At 33.0% G+C, this 17,759-nt stretch overlaps 1 protein-coding gene and 1 long non-coding RNA gene across 4 annotated transcripts in view; one reads left to right on the top strand and one right to left on the bottom strand.

The window, feature by feature from the left end:
• The window catches only part of unc-5, a 35,381-nt gene extending 19,835 nt beyond the window's left edge, over nucleotides 1-15,546 (top strand). For 2 of the 3 annotated variants that reach the window (XM_036372186.2, XM_036372197.2), the window contains exons 4-12: nucleotides 4,955-5,163; nucleotides 6,159-6,237; nucleotides 6,313-6,483; nucleotides 6,560-6,613; nucleotides 6,680-6,910; nucleotides 6,973-7,101; nucleotides 7,166-7,334; nucleotides 7,393-7,466; nucleotides 12,716-15,546. In XM_036372186.2, the coding sequence (XP_036228079.2) occupies nucleotides 4,955-5,163; nucleotides 6,159-6,237; nucleotides 6,313-6,483; nucleotides 6,560-6,613; nucleotides 6,680-6,910; nucleotides 6,973-7,101; nucleotides 7,166-7,334; nucleotides 7,393-7,466; nucleotides 12,716-14,052 (2,453 nt within the window). In that variant the 3' untranslated portion in view covers nucleotides 14,053-15,546. The remainder of the gene's footprint in view (nucleotides 1-4,954; nucleotides 5,164-6,158; nucleotides 6,238-6,312; nucleotides 6,484-6,559; nucleotides 6,614-6,679; nucleotides 6,911-6,972; nucleotides 7,102-7,165; nucleotides 7,335-7,392; nucleotides 7,467-12,715) is intronic. The other variant, XM_036372204.2, reaches the window with a different exon arrangement.
• On the bottom strand, nucleotides 7,810-8,375 carry LOC118682831 (uncharacterized). The gene is made up of 2 exons (XR_004978636.2): nucleotides 8,124-8,375; nucleotides 7,810-8,061 (listed from the first exon to the last, which is right to left on the bottom strand). It is a non-coding gene; the product is annotated as an uncharacterized lncRNA (long non-coding RNA).
• Nucleotides 15,547-17,759: the final 2,213 nt, after the last annotated feature.

Genomic DNA, 17,759 nt, shown 5'->3' on the forward strand with positions numbered 1-17,759 from the left:
GCTCCTCTCTCCTTATTTCATGATTTCTTCTTGCATGTTCCCTTTGCATTTGATCACGAATGCGCTTTAAATTCCTATACTCAGGATTTCTTGCGCGAAGTTCTCTATGATCCCTAGTGTTCCTACTTTGTTCATCATAACGTACCTCAGGATTTTCTCGACGAGATCTATGACCTCGAGTATCTCTTATTTGTTCTTCAGAGCGAATTTGCGGATCTTGCCGCCTTGTTCTATGTTGAACAGTATTTGCAATTTGCTGTAGCGCTTTGTACATAGCCGCGAAATTCAAAAGACAAAAAAGCGGAAGGGAGATATTTGACAACCTTATATTACTTAGCTGCCTAAATTTTATATTATAAGCTTAGGTGGCAAACGTCATCCAGAGAATCGGAATTCATTATATGAAGGTGTGAGGTTTAGACTTAGTATATACTAATTTCGTTATAATTCAGCGTCAAACCACATAATTTTTAAGAAATCTTTTCCACTTAATTTCGTTAAAATATCACGTTGATCAACCGGAACGGTGTAAAGTCAGGTGGAAAGACGGAAATCATACATATATTGTGGATAGAGAAATATATTAATTTTGACATTGTTCAGCTATACTCGAGAACATATTTTGAAGCAATTTTATATATAAACAAGTAAGGAAGGGCTAAGTTCGGATGTAACCGAACATTTTATACTCTCGCAAAGTCAAATGGTATACTCGTTTGAGATTTCTTTGTGGATTGACTGATATTTTCGGTAGAAGGTCAACTATAGGCACTGGGGTCCACATATTTAGTACTTAGGGGCTTGAACAGTTTTGGTTCGATTTAGACAATTTGTGGTCACAAGGTGGCATACATTAAACGTATTATTCACGCAAAGTTTTACCCCGATATAATCATTGTTGCTTGATATGCATAGTGGAAAGTGAAAGAATCAGATGGAATTGAAAATAGTGTTATATGGGAAATAGGCGTGGTTGTAGTCCGATTTAGCCCATTTTCGCAATATAACATAGAAGTATGAAAAGAACGTTATGCACCGAATTTGGTTGCAATCGGTTAAGCAGATCCCAAGATATGGGTTTTCACCTAAAAGTGGGCTGTGCCACGCCCACTGTCTAATTTTGAACGCGGTTCCTATAAAGTCATCTCATACCAGAGATAAAATTTAATGTCTCTGGCGTGTTTAGTGCTTGATTTATCGCGTTTTTAGTAGTTTTTAACAGTACCGTTATATGGGGAGTGGGCGAAGTTGTCACCCGATTTTAACTATTTTCACACTGTAGGTAGAGGTTCTAAAAACATTTGCTTCCAGTGAATTTTGTTATTATAGCATTAGCGGTTTAGGAGATTTGCGCATTAAACCTAATATTTTAAGGCGGGACCACGCCCACTTTAAAAAAAAAATTTTAACTGCAGATGCCCCTCCCTAATGTGATCCTGTGTACCAAATAACAGTCTTGTATCTTATTGCGGAGCTTAGTTATGGCAATTTATTTGTTTTTGATTAATGGCGTTTTGTGGGCGTGGCAGTGGTCCGATTACACCCATCTGCAATACCAACCGTCTTACGGTACCAAGAAACATGTCTACCAAGTTTCATAAAGATATCTCAATTTTTACTCAAGTTAGAGCTTGCACGGACGGACGGACGGACAGACGGACGGACGGACAGACAGTCACCCGGATTTCAACTCGTCTCTTCATCCTGATAATTTTTATATATATAACCCTATATCTAACTCGATTAGTTTTAGGTGATACAAACAACCGTTAGGTGAACAAAACTATTATACTCTGTAGCAACAGGTTGCGAGAGTATAAAAAAAATATTAATACTCACTGACCGACATATTCGGCATAAAACTGGTTAGAATAACGAAAAGCATTATAAGTAGTATATAGAATTTGAGGGTAGTATTAACCCGATTTTATTAATTTTACTACTAACATTCCACAGACTAATAAAATGCTCCCACTGTTTCATTAAGGTACCTCACATACCATCACCAATCAAATGGAGTAAAGTCAGACGAATGTTCGAAAATCCTGATATTAGTTACATGGGGGCTAAGGAAAATTTTCACCCGATTTGATCTTGTTATGAGTAAAACACGCTCTCTCATTTTCATTGAAGATGAAAAATTTGATGAAATAGAGGACTAAAGTCCCGAAACTAGACGAGGCAAGCTATAATTTATAAACAGTAAAGGTTGAATAAAGGGGCCGTGGGAAAAGCTTTGAACATAAAGATCTACTTTTCCTAGGAATGTACTTTTTGAGTAAAATTAAATTTTTGAAGCGTTTTACTCCTCTTCAGTCATTTGTGTTTTAATCCACTGCGCACAAATACGGTTTTACCCGTTCCCACGACAGTCGGGTCTACGTAACCGGAACGGACCCGGATTTATTCCGGCCAAGGACTGTCAACTCGGCAGAATTCTGTCGCTACAACAACAACAACAACAACGGTTTTCATAATATAATATTTAAAACCTCCTAGCCAACCATAGATATTGTAGGTTGCTCCAGCCCAACGTTAAAATCATTTATGTCTGTGACAGACATGTGGTAACAATACCATAATACAAATACTATGTTATTTTGTTTATTACGGTTAACACATATAAAAATGTAGTAAACTCAAATATTAGCATTCTTTCATAAGCAATATATAATCCACACGCACATGTTCCTAAACACATGGCTATATTTATAAATTCCTCGCAGTTTTTCCACATGCTGGCTCCAAACTTTGTGCAAAAGCTTTTATCTAAGTTCGTTACCTTTTTTTAGCTGTGTTTTAAGAAATAACACGATAAAATATGATGATATTGTTTCCAGCAAAATACTACATTGCTTACATGGTAAAGTGCTTGTATTTGACACATATTTGGTATTCGTTCGTAGTATGGTAACGGAGAGTTTGTAGTAATGTTTCTTCATCTCGTTTTGTAAAAAAACAAAATCCTTCTTTATTTAAACGAAAAAAACTTATGAATCTGCACAGTAAACATTATTAAAAAGCTATTTTACTGTTAATAAACTTTGACTTGGAGTTTGAAAGTTTGCGCGTATGGGACGCACATCAGTTTTGGCCCCAACATTTCTTTCATCGTAATATAAATCAAAATTAAATTTATTTTAATAATTATTCACCTTTAAGGGAGCAAAAACTAGATTGAATTGTTTTGATTTTTCGTTTAAAAAACTGTTCACAGAAGAAATGTTAACTTCGGTTGCACCGAAGCTTTAATACCCTTCGATAGAAAGGTTCCTTACAAGAACTTGATTCCAATCGTTCAATTAGTATGGCAGATATATTATATAGTGATCTTTACTGAACAGTTTTCCGGATATTACATTGTTGCCTTAGACAATAACATGTGCCTAATTTTGGGTTAGTTAGTTAATAGTTTTCCATACAAGAACTTAATTCCGATTGTTCATTTTGTATGGCAGCTATATGTTGATAGTGGTGCGATATCGGCCGTTTTGACAAATGAGCTGCTTCTTAGTGAGAAAAGGACAGGTGCAAAATTTCAGATCGATAGCATAAAAACTGACGGACTAGTTCGTATATATACAGACAGACAGACATGGCTAAATCAACTCATGTTGATTATGTATATAGTTTATAGGGTCTTCTACATTTCCTTTTCGGTGTTACATACTTCGTGGCAGACTTAATATACCCAGTTCAGAGTATAATAAGAAGTCAGAAATAAAACCTCTTTTATATTATTAGGTTATATATTAATTTATTATAAATTTACATTTGCTATTATTTTCTTCTGTCTTTGATAGTGTCACATAAAATCGTAGTAGTTAAAAATTCAATTGACAAGACTCAGGTATCTCCTTTAAATTTTATTTTAACCTAGTATCAATTAAATATATTCAAACACATTGGGACACTCTATGGAACATACCCCAAATGCATCTGAATAAAGTTTTACAAAATTTTTATTTATTTAAAATTTGGAAAAGTGGACTCAAATTACAAAAAAAACCTCCTAGAGGTGCCTTAGGTATCACTTTAAGCTGGCACCGCTCATGCCTTCCTTGGTGGGTCATCATGTCCTCCGGGACAACCAGTTGGTGGTAGACGGTGCAATCTGTCTCCCCTCTTCCTTTTCTTTTTGCGAGCACCCCCGGTAGTAGCCCGTTGCGACTCAATCCGAGCAACTGATCCTGCTGGGATGAGCTTTAGTTTTGTTCTCTTCAACAGCTAAACTTACCTTTAGCGCCTGAACCTCTTTTACCTTTATCGATTTTGTCGTTGTATCCGTTGTCCATCGTCGTTTGCTGTTTTTGTTGTTGCCTTGTCATTGTGGTTGTTGCTTTAGAGTCCATCTTATTCTTACAACCTTTGGATCAAAGTGGTGAACCGTTAGGTCAGCGTTTAATAAGGGGAACACAAAGGTCCCTCGCGCCAGATCCCCATGACGCGGTAAGGCCAGCGTTTCTTCCCAATGCGGCCCAGTGTTGGGAAGGCTCCATCCGCATGCATGCGGCCTCCTAAAACCCGCATGAGAAGTGCCAGGCAGCACCTCTCACACCAGTTGGGAGGTGCCTAATTTGCCTTGCGGCTCAAGTCTCTGTACCACGAAAGGTGCCTGCCTTTCGCAGAGGCCGTAATAAAAAACCAGTTGCAAAATAATGCTGTAGACATTAGCATAAAAATTACCATACAAACACATAACCGAAAGTAGTGGCGCGACTTTATATTTTATGTATGATAATGCAAACCATAAAAAGTGGCTTGTACCAAGCCTAATGTAAATTTATATATAAAGTTGCGTAGGTTCTACTAGATATCCGCTGGTAATCAATCGAGTTAGGGGTGTTAATGTGCAAACATGAATAAAAACTTACATATGTACAGGTACATAGTATATATACATATACGTACATATATAAATATATTTTTAATAAAATAAATTATGATTTTGTAGATATAAGGAAACATTTTGTTTCCTCGCCAACATCACTGAAAATTGAATTGGGTTCCAAAGCAGAATTGCACTGCGAGCCTCCGGGAGGATTTCCAGAACCAAAAATAACATGGCTCAAAAACAATGCTCCGATTGCAAATACTAATGATCACGGAACGGTTATATCCACTGATGCTACAACAGTAACTTTTGATGTTGTATCTTTGCAGGTACTTTATATATACTAGTAGCAGATTCGGCTACGCATTGCTGTGGCTATAGTATACATTTAATACTATTATACTAATAAAATGTTCTATACAGTGAAAATATTATCCCGGTGTAAAAATACAAGGGATTGTGTTTGAGGTTTAATTTTCGAAATTATTGATGCAAATAATTGTCAAAATTATGAATTTTCCATTTGACGTTTTATGCAAAATTATGAAAAGTATCTTTTTGTTTATTTTGAACACATGCTTATGTTTAGAAATATATTTTTTTATTTATGAATTGTTTGAAACTATTAACATAGAGGGTTAGGAGTGGTCAACGGAATGAAAAAACGACAATTTTAAATAATTTTTCTTTAATCTTTTTAATTATAGTAAAAACATAGTGTCATTAAATGAGTTTTCGACTTGACTTTGTTGGTCCAGTTCCAACCGAAGCTCCTTGCGGTGACCATCGCTAACCCTTGGAAATTCATATAAAATCAATCAGACAAAAAAATAAATTAGCCTTTGTTTTAATTAACAAAATGGCGGCCTCAGACCCCTACTAATTTTCGAATAACTCGAAAGGTATTTGTCGGATTTACTTTTCAGATAATTTTTGTAAGATATTATACTATATGAAAATGCAAAGAATCGATTTTTGAAAACTCTCACACAGTGTGCTAAATAATTCTAAAATCGGATCAATTGTTTAAGAGTTTATCCCTGACGGAACGTGACACGAAATTCTTAAAGATATGTATTTGCTTTTGAGGTTTGGCTAACTAATCCCGATTAATTTTTTTGGCACCAAAAAAACCTAAATCCACACAAAATATAACTTGTGTTTAATCAATATTTAACATTTATATAATATAAGTTTAGTTCTTATGTATATTTTTATATTATTTTTGTGCACATACATATATAAAATATGGTATATACCATTTTTTTATATCCTGTTGTATGCAACAGAAATTTGGAAAAATATACTTATTTTTAATATTCAGGACATGGCGAACTATACATGCCATGCAGAGAATGTGGCCGGGAAAAGAATTTCGGACTCAGCTGTTTTAATAGTTTACGGTAAGCAAATAGAAAATGAATGCTTTAACATGATCCTGCAATGTTAATAAATTTTCATTTGTCATTATTCCTTAGTGAATGGAGGTTGGAGTTCATGGAGCCCTTGGAGAGAATGCAAATGTTTAGGAAAATTAGGTCAAGGTCGAAAAAGAGTTCGTTTTTGTAATAATCCCATTCCTTTGAATGGTGGTTCGTTATGCTCTGGTGCACAAGTTCAGAAATCTGCGGACTGTGTATCTTGTCAAGGTAATATTATATTTTATAACGTATTCAATTTGCTTTTAAATATATGTTATTGTTTTCGTTTTCTTAAAATGAACAGAAGACACACAAATTATAACCTCTGATGGATATGATGCATTATCGAGTAAGAAGTGTAAGTTTAATTATGAAATTATAAATTAGGTAATCATTGTAGGTCAATTATGAAATATTATTTCAGTAGGTAGATGGACACAGTGGAGTGATTGGAGCTCGTGTTCTCCTGACTGTATACAAATACGACGGCGAAAGTGCATTTATCCTGTTTCTGAAGATTCGAGTGTTGAGTCCCATGAAGGATCTGTTAACAATAACGGGGTTGTTGGTCTGGGGCTGGTAAAGGTTCAGTGTCCTGGTAAAGATATACAAACAGCGGAATGTCGCGGAGAGCACTGTTTAATTGGTAATGATGGTACGACTTTAGGAAATATATATTCAGTTGAGAAAATGTATATATATTATTTCACTTTGAAGGCTTCGACTGGACACTTTACCTTGGCTTGGCTTTTGTCATAACTGTATGTGTAGCATTTGGTGCTGCTCTAATTTACTGTGCTCGTCGGAATTTGACAATAAATTCTCACTATAATATGACTAGAACCAGTAAGAATTTGCTTTGATTTTTCCTCATTTACTTTCATATATATATATATATATTTTTTTTTAGATATTAACACGGATTATATGCAAGGAATAAATAAGAAGGGAATCAATATTGAGACGGCAAATGTCAATTACGATTATCCCAGTTCCGATCACAGATTTATGTCTAATGATCATATAATTAGTTGTGAAGCTTCCGAACATCATTATGACGTACCGAATTTATCTGCCAAGTAAAATTTGTTGTCTATTTTATTTTGTTCCTTATTTGAACTTCATCTTGTTTTATAGTTATACCAACCCAATAGATGAAATAAGTGCGGAGTATATTACAGATACACCAGAAACATCTACAGCGGATACATGTAAGATCGTTTAAGCCTAAATTAGTTACATATCTATAATCTCAATAACTTTTTTTGATTCATAATTTCTCTGCTTGCTATCTATGCGTGATGCTCTCTTGTCAAAAATTTACATGTATGAGTAAAGCTTTAAACACAAGACGACCGACGATAGTGAAATTTTCTTGTCTGCAAATGTCGTCTTGAAGCTAGCTTCTTGAACATTTTGAAGACGGCAGCTACATATCAAACGCTGATGTACACAACTTCGTTGTTGCTGAAACTTTTCACTTGAATGACACTTAAATATTTTGTTCAAAGTGAAATTTTTTTGTGCAAAAAATAAGTAAATAGATTGATTCAATTGTTTTAATACTAGAACTGCGAAACGGTCAAAATGACCGGTTGCATCATTTATTTATACCATTTCCTCTTTATTCCTATTTAATATTTTACAATAACGTCATCATTTTTATTAAATTTGTGTACAGAATAACATTATAGATTATTTTGTTCTTACGCTTCTAATTTTGAGAGAGAGACCTTTGAAATATTTATATGGCAAATCTTCGTAGCTCTAGTGTTAAACTATAAATTGTTATTATAAATTATATATCTGTTGGTAAAATAAGGTTAGACTTGTTAGAGCTTTGAATAATTTTACATTTCACATGTTACCTGAATAACTGTGCCCAAAGGAACGTATGTATTTTAATATTTAACAGATGCTGCCTACCGTCTGCCGCTTTCATTGTGTTTCATGCATAAGATAATTAGTTTCCATTAAAGCGGTGTAATCGCTATATATAATGATATTTTTGTAACAATTTTGAACAGTTTTGCAATTGAGAACGGCTCATATGACAAATAGCTTTCAAAAATGAAAATTGAATTGAAATTTTTTTATTGACATTAAAAGTTAAAGACATGAAATAGTTTATAATTTTTTATAGAAAACGTAAGGTTCGAAAAATGATGTTACTAAAACGTTTTTTTTTCTCGTAAAGAAAACTTTCTGTAACAAATATGTGCGTAGGGTTGCAACACAAGTAGTACCAGTTTGTTTGAAGAACTAGTATAATTCCTTCGATTCACTACTCTCCAAAGATTGGCGAATCGAAGACAGCTAATATTAAGTTTGAGGAGGGTAAGACCTTGCACTACTAAACTATTGTCTGCACATTTTGTAACGCTTTATACAAGTTGGAAAAAAGCTGTTGAGTCTCTTTTTCGCACCAAAGACAACCTTTATAATCTTAGCTATGTAATTCCCTTATTTTAGTATATAAAATAGGTTCGTACGTTTTTTCTCCCTATTCTAAAATATAACTATAGATATAGGAGAGAAAATAATTGAAGCTTTTTTTTACAGAATTCTGTGAAGAAGTGGGTTATACATTATCAACATAATAATTTATATTTACATATATATTTGGTATATTAAGTTTGCCACGAAGTTTGTAACAGCCAGAAGGAAACGTCGGAAACCCTTTAAAAAGTATACATAAATGATCAGTTGATTTAGCCATGCCCGTCAGTCTGTCTGTATATATACGAACTAGTCCCTCACTTTTTAAGCTATCGATCTGAAATTTTGCACCTGTCATTTCCTCACTAAGTAGCTGCTAATTTGTTGGAGCGGCCGATATCGGACAACTATAACATATTGTATGCGAAACTTTTTTATTTGACGAAATATCTTCACGAAATTCGGCATGGATTATTATTTAAGTCAAAAATGGAATCACCAAAGTAATTGTTTAGGTCGGGTCACTATATCATATAGCTGCCATATTAACTGAACGATTGGAATTAAGTGCTTGCTTGAAAAGCTTTTTCATTTGACGAGATATCTTCACGAAATTTGCCATGAGTTATTTCAAACATTTTGTGCAAGTTGTGTAGGGAATATTGTAAGAGAGTGGGCAAGCGGTAAACGTAATCACTTTTAAGTCTATTGTGAGGAAAATTTGAACAGAACCGAAACAACATGTTCATGACTGTTATGTTGTAGAATTATATGCCATTAACAAAAGAAAAATGACATATCCTGTTTCACCGTCTGCGTAAAGACCTCGACTGTGTTCAGATGACTTGTTTTTGACTCAAAATCTTTCACATCTATCAGATTTGTCGGACACATGTTGGTGGAAGTTTTTTCTGATAAATGTGACAGAGGTTTTAAAGAAATAGATAAAAGGCGCCATCTTTCAAAAGAGCGATTTGAGCTACTAGTAGCTAGACTTTAAGAAAAAAATTTGTAATATCAAGGTATAAAAACAAAATTTTATCGCGTTTGTAAAAAAAATATTCAAGCTCAGAAAATTATATGGTTTATTGTAATAACATTGCTGCCCTTCTAAACTGGGGCTCTCAACATATAAAGCTGTGGAATGGAGATTGTTTATGGAATGTTGTAAGAGAAGTTAAAAATGTGTTTTAGTGGATGTTGGTAATAAACAAGCAGCTGTGCCTGTAGCTCACTCAACAAAACGAAAGGAGTATCCAAACGTCTTAAGCTTCTATAGATACTATTATTTTACATTCATTGCTTCTCAAATTAGACTTATGAAGCAATACGAGGTATGTTAAGGCATTAGATTAAAATGGTCCGTGTTTTGTATATATTTTAAGTTTTCCGGCTTAAGTAATGAAAAACTAAAAGCCGGTATTTTTATTTTATAACCCTTGCGAAAGGAACACGTAATATTAGAAATATTAAATATCCAGTTTTAATAAGGGTAACGAAAGTACTTGAAATAATGTTTACTTTTACCGGTACCAAAATCATTTTAGGCCTGTGTTATAATTGAATGAATTTGAAAGAAACTGAGCGTTTAATTTTTAAATAAATTACAAGGGTGGCTAATGATATTAGTAACGTTTTTTCGAAATCAGCTTTGAAAATTCATTAGCTTTCGCCGTTAGCATTAGCCGTTAGAAAGAAAGAATACTGTGTTTTAGTATTTAGTATACAAATTTAATAAATCAAGCATTTAAACAAGTCTGGTTTATATACTCTTGCAACATGTCACTACAGAGTATAATAGTTTTGTTCACCTAACGATTATAATCAACTAATAATAATAGTTAGATATAGGGTTATATATATATAAATGATCAGGGTGACTAGACGAGTTCAATTGACCTTATACCGTATATATCGGCCAATATGTAAGATATCATAGAAAAATTAACTGAACGTATAATTGTAAATACTTTTGTTTCTGCGAAATTTTATTATATTAATGGTTTAGCGCTGAACATGAATGGAGTTGGTTTAGACCTTGGTCTTAATCTTAGCAATTACGATCTTCTGGTTGACGCTTTCCACATCAACTCTACGTATTAAATTTACTCTCTTCGGTTAAGCTTATGTCAGATATACATATCTCATTTGAGGATAATTTTAATTAAATTTTCGCTGACGGGAAGGTAAATATAGTTATAAATTTTTTTGGATTTATGGCCTATAATATAATTAATAAAATACCAAATTTGATTGTAATTCACCTGACAGGTATTTAGCCGGCTTTGATCCTTGCAAGTTGCAAGAGTATAGAATGTTCCGTTACATCCGAACTTTGCCCTTCCTTACTTGTTATCAATTAATTTTATATGAGATTTATTTTATATTTTCTTACAATATGGTGCTACAGAGCATAATAGTTGTGTTCACCTAACGGTTACATGTATCACCTAAAAGATATCGATTTATATATATAACTATAAGTGATCAAGATGACGAGACGATTTGAAATTCGGGGTTCCGTTCGTCTGCCCTTGCAAGCTTTAACTTGAGTAAAAATTGAGATATCGTAATGAAACTTTGTACATGTACTGCCACGCACACAAAATGCCACTAATCGATAACCTATAAAATGTCATAACTAAGCACGAAATCAAGATATAAAAGTTTAATTTAGTAGAAGGGATTGCAGTAGCAAAGGACACCCTTGGGCTACAAATTTTGGAAAAATGGTCTTGGCCCCGCCCTCTAATAGGTTCAATGTACATATCTCCTAAACCACTAAAGCTACAATAACCAAATTCACTTTGGACAAATCCTTTAAGAGCCCTTACTGTGCGAAAATGGATGAAATCTGATTACAACCCCTCCCATTATCCCCATATAACAGTTTAGTTGAAAACTACTGAAAGCGGGATATATTTGAATTTGAAATTCGGGTAAAATGTTTCTTTCATAATAATATACCATTGTGTCAAAAATGGGTTGAATTGGATTAATACGTCCATTAGCCCCATATACCTAAAATAAAGATTTTCGAACTTCCAGTTTATACCCCATATATCGGACAATGTGCTAGTTGTTTTAATAAAATGGAGAGAGAGTGTTTTTCTTATAATAGTGTATCTTTGTCCCTAAAATGGATAAAATGAAAGCGGGATATTGCCTTGGCCCTCATATAACTGATATTTACGATTTTGAAACGTCCGGCAGACTTAACTCCATATATATGTTAAGATTTATTAAATTGCTTGAAAATAAGATCTCAAGTAAACCTGAGAAATGTCAACAATTAATGCAATCAGCACTTCCATTTCTCTGCCTCCAATGATTTTAGTATAATTTTCACTGACGGGAAGTAAAATATAGAGTAATAAAACAAAGGGAGTTTATGACCTTCAAAATAAGCTAATATGATTGCAAATTTGATTGTTATCCAAGGAAAACTTTGTTTTCGGCAGTATATATTTCAGATTTATGCGAACATTTTTGTCAAGAAATTCTACTTTATTTACCTTATTTTATTATGAAAAATCAACAATTTTTTCGCGTTTCCGTACTTCGTGTTCTACCATTTTGAACTAGAGCAAGCACAAGAGCTATCATCCTCAATACTCTAGAGCACTAACGCATTTAAACGATTTATATTGTATCAATTTTTAATTCTGATGTTGGGATTCAAATAAAATTTTTAATTTTTAATCCCAAAAATTTCAAACATTGGAATTAAAAAATGAAAATCAAATTTTGTATCCCAAACTTAAAACGATACAATCAAAAATATTGAGATTAAAAATTAGAATTTAATTTAACGAAAGTATTTGAAAAGTTTTTTCTGGACTTAATTTACTTTTTTTTTTATAAGTGTATAAACGTACCTTAAAAAAAATTTCTAAAGCTAACGATTTACGTACATTCCTTTGAAACTAACAAAATTACTTACACTTTTAAGATTTTAACAAACTTTTTTGATCACTTCTTTGCATTTAATTATAAAAAAAATTATTTTACTCCATTACAGCAAACTCCACATACGATATAAAAGCAAATTTTACCTTGCCGTCGTCATCAAAAAATGTAGTAACCGAAATAATAAATAATTCTGGCGGCAGCTTAAGCCTTTATAGAGGAGAAATGATGTTGCATGTCCCAGAGTTGGCTATTGGTAAAAATCAGAAAAAACACATGTCTTTGATTGTATTGAGTGACGAAAGTGTCCGAATACCTTGCGCTGAATCGTTATTCGTTTGCAGCACAATTGTATATTGTTCTCCGCGAAATTATAGTTTCCAGAAACCAGTTATAATCAAACTACCGCATTGTTTAATTGAACCTCAACACTGGAATGTGCATATATACCAAGCAGATAACGATCATTACGATATTAACTCGAATTGGCGAAAAATAATTTCCGTTGGAGAAGAAACTATAAACACACCGGTTTTTGTAAATTTGGAAGATAAGTATTTATATATAATGACAGAACAATTAGGACGTTTCGCAGTAGTTGCTGAACCAAACAATCTCACCGATTACCTGCCTGCTATTGAAATGCGACTTATTGCGTTTAGTCAATTAACGCCGAGCAGCTCGAACTGTAGTCTTCGAATATATGTTGTAAAACACTTTCCTAATAGTAGGGACATATGCAAGACAATTGAGACAAAGTTGGGCGGTACTATAATGGGTGAAAGTGAGACTTTTGCTTTTCACTTAAACACCTGCGATTTAGTTATTCGTGTTCGTAATACGGAGTCAAGTTCGTGGGACATCAAGGAACAAACTAATTATGAACAAGTTATTCCATATAATCATATTCTCAATAACAATTCAATTTTGCATTGTGAGTTTACCATAAAGAGATCACTCAATTCACATTTAGTTTTTGATGTGGACTTTGAGCAAAGTGGTTTAGAAAACATCGAATCACAGATACACTCGTTCATTATTTCAAGTGAACATTTTTCACAAGGCGACGTTCGGTCTCAAACATTTGAAAATCGACAACATCAAGCAATTGTTTCTATTGATCGTGATATTAGCTATATAAATGAGACGAAAAATTTGAATAGCGTTTATTTACCACACACTTGCAAGCGGCTGATCTGCGCTGCTTTGGACCCACCTCGCCAAGATGAAAAAGATTGGCGTTTGTTGGCTAAAAAACTTGGCACAGATCATTATATTGCGTATTTCGCTACAAAATCATCGCCAACCGAGCAAATCCTCAATCTATGGGAATGTCGTGCAAAACATTCCTCGCGTACAATTGTTGAATTATTAATAGTGTTCAGTGAAATGGACAGAGGGGATATAAAACAAATTGTTTCAGATACTATTGGCCCTCTTTGGGTGTGAAAAAAATATTTGCACAAATGTTATTACTGATAAGTTGAAATGCCTTTATTTGGAAAATTAAGATATTAAAATAGTAGATATTATAAAATAAGTAAGAACATGTATAAGTAAATGTGTATTTAAGTATCGAAACATATTCGATTTGACTCTTAAATAGTAGGGGAATTCCCAAAATATTACATGCATAGTCGCGGTCAAACCAGTGCTAAAAACTTGTATTTTAATATTTATTTTACAACTGCAAGTGTTTGTGGTTTAGTTACTTATTTTATAAAATAATATTTATAGTTTCACTGTACATTTAAGCATATACAGTGTTCGATATTGCATTTTATAAGCGTAAAAAATGATATGAAAGCAACAAATAAGTAAATAAAACACGTAAATATAATAAAAAGTACTAACATACATAAAAGGAAATTACTTAATACCTGTGATCAAAAATTGTAATACAAATTTTTTTTTATTGGGCTCTTTTATATTCTGATCTGATTATTTTTAGTTTTATTTACACATTATAATATTATATAATAAATTTATAATATTTTACGACTGTGTATTCCACGCCTATATATTATAGTAAGTTTTAAGAAATTAACAGGCTTTCTCATGAAATTAATTTATATATATATATATATATATATTCAATTAATTATTGGAAATACGAAGTTAAAACTTATTTCGAGAGAAGATAGTGTCACGTGCATGCTAATAACGTTTTCTTCAGTAAATATGATACATGTATTTATACTGTCACCGTGTTAAAATATATTTGTGATTTTCTATTATTGTGCTTTCATAGATTGCTTTACTTTCGAATTTATAACTGCAGTTAATTAAACAAAATAATAAATCAGGTTTATTTGAATAATTTTTTTCAAATTATATTAAGCCAATAATTTTAGAACAAAAACAGACTACTGCTGCACAACTTACTAATCAGTTCTAACAAATGACCGCGATTGTGAGAAAAAGCTAAACTAAATTAAAATAATACTTATTTGCGTAGCCAAATATAAAAAGCATGTGAAAGACAAATAGTGTCCAAATTTTTCCAAGTGCAAAAGCGAAAAAAAAAATTCCGTGCCAAATTCTCCGTTTATTAAGGATAAGAATGGAGTGGCATATGTATTTATATTATATGTAGTTCATAAGATTGACTAGAATGACTGCTCAACACATACTACTATATAAAATTGAGTCTAATTGTTTCAAAGAAATGAATATTAAACACGCAATCATGTAAAAGTATGTATAAGAACAAAATATGGTTTGCTCTGACTGTAAAACAATATACTCATAAATGAATAGATCGCAATTTACATATGTATATGCTCAAATAGAATAACTCTTAAACTAAAAATTAATCATGTACAACTGCAACAACAAACATCATGAACATTTAAATTTTTTCAGAATGTTCTTGGACAAAGTTCACATAAGTAAAGTTAAGTATAAATTTTATAAATAAACATTACTACATAATGTAACATACATTGTTTTGGTATTTACCATATAGAGTTGTTTTTTCGAATAGAAAAAAGGTAAGTACAATTGTTTTGATAACTGTATGTATAAAAATAATTTAAAGGCTACTTGTTGTATTGCGCATTCGCTATATTCAAATATACAAACAATTAAGGATCTAACTTATCTACATAGTAGGACACCTATGTTGCAGGTGTCCTGCTATTCACGAAATTGATTTTGAGATCATTAAAACTTAAAAAAAAGCATTTCGAATTTAAAGAACACTTTTGTAACACCCATGTTGCGCATTTATAATTAAGCGAGAATAGCCTACTTTCCACAAGAGAATACCTAATTGCACTTTGCGAGTGAATATCGACTATCTATCGGAGAGTAGTGAGTCGTCTGTTGCCATTTCGTTTATATTATAGAATACTATCAGGAAACTGCTCAAGGGCACATTGAATATCTTTAAAGAAAATATGTTTCTTTCTTTTTTTATTTACAATATTTACCAACGTTTCAAATCGAATAATTTACTAAAATCATGATTCAATTATATAAGGTTGTTTCGTCAGCATGTCAAAATCAGTTCTTTTGCTTTGTTTATATGATTCAGAGATATATTTTTCAAACATTCCAGCCAAAAAACGGACGAGGCGCCAGTGCCAAAAGGAGCTTGACGCGATTGTATTATGATCCGGTTTCGGACTGTCTAGGGTTATTTTTTTGAGCCGCGGAAAGCAGTTCGACGAAAAAAAACGTTTTTTTTTAATTTTTTTTTGGTTTTCCATATAACACAATTTTAAATTCCATCTGATTTTTTTACTTTCCAATATACAAATCAAGAACCAATCAATGTATCCAGATAAAAATTTAATTACATAGTGCCCTCAAGGTATTTAATTTTACGCCCAAAAATTGTCGAAATCGGATTCCAATTTTTAAGAACCCATGCCAAATTTTTGGACCTCTGTTCGTATGGCTGACTTTTCGCCGAAAATATCGGTCAATTTGTGCGATATATTATTGAAGTCCGTGGAAAATATTTCTGTGATAATAATATGCTCTATGTCAAAAATGGGTTGAATCGGATCAATACTTCCCTTAGTCCACATATACTTAATATATGATAAAGATTTACAAGCTTCCAGTTGACTTTATACCATATATTATACTTGTATATATGCGCCAATGTGCTAGTTATTTTAATGAAATTAGAAGAGCGTGTTTTTCTAATAACAGTGTATTTTTGTCCCTTAAATGGATAAAATCGGGCGAAAACCTAGCCTTAGACCCCATATACCCAAAATTAACGATTCTGAAACGTCCATGTATGTATGTATATGTTTATATTTATACATTTATAAAATTCCTTGAAAATAAGTTCTTAAGTATACCTGAGCAATTAATGCAAATAGCCCTTTTTATACTCTCGCAACCTGTTGCTACAGAGTATAATAGTTTTGTTCACCTAACGGTTGTTTGTATCACCTAAAATTAATCGAGTTAGATATAGGGTTATATATATATAAATGATCAGGATGAAGAGACGAGTTGAAATCCGGGTGACTGTCTGTCCGTCCGTCCGTCTGTCCGTCCGTCCGTCTGTCCGTCTGTCCGTCCGCCCGTGCAAGCTCTAACTTGAGTAAAAATTGAGATATCTTTATGAAACTTGGTAGACATGTTTCATGGTACCGTGAGACGGTTGGTATTGCAGATGGGCGTAATCGGACCACTGCCACGCCCACAAAACGCCATTAATCAAAAACAAATAACTTGCCATAACTAAGCTCCGCAATAAGATACAAGACTGTTATTTGGTACACAGGATCACATTAGGGAGGGGCATCTGCAGTTAAAAATTTTTTTTTTAAAGTGGGCGTGGTCCCGCCTCTAATAGGTTTAATGTGCATATCTCCTAAACCGCTAATGCTATAATAACAAAATTAACTGGAAGCAAATGTTTTTAGCACTTCTATTGACGGTGTGAAAATAGTTGAAATCGGGTGGCAACTCCGCCCACTCCCCATATAACGGTACTGTTAAAAACTACTAAAAGCGCGATAAATCAAGCACTAAACACGCCAGAGACATTAAATTTTATCTCTGAGATGGTATAAATTGGCTTTATAGGAACCGCGTTCAAAATTAGTCAGTGGGCGTGGCACAGCCCACTTTTAGGTGAAAACCCATATCTTGAGATCTGCTCAACCGATTTCAACCAAATTCGGTGC

Source organism: Bactrocera oleae, chromosome 4, assembly GCF_042242935.1.
Source record: "Bactrocera oleae isolate idBacOlea1 chromosome 4, idBacOlea1, whole genome shotgun sequence".
NCBI classification, from domain to species: Eukaryota; Metazoa; Arthropoda; class Insecta; order Diptera; family Tephritidae; genus Bactrocera; species Bactrocera oleae.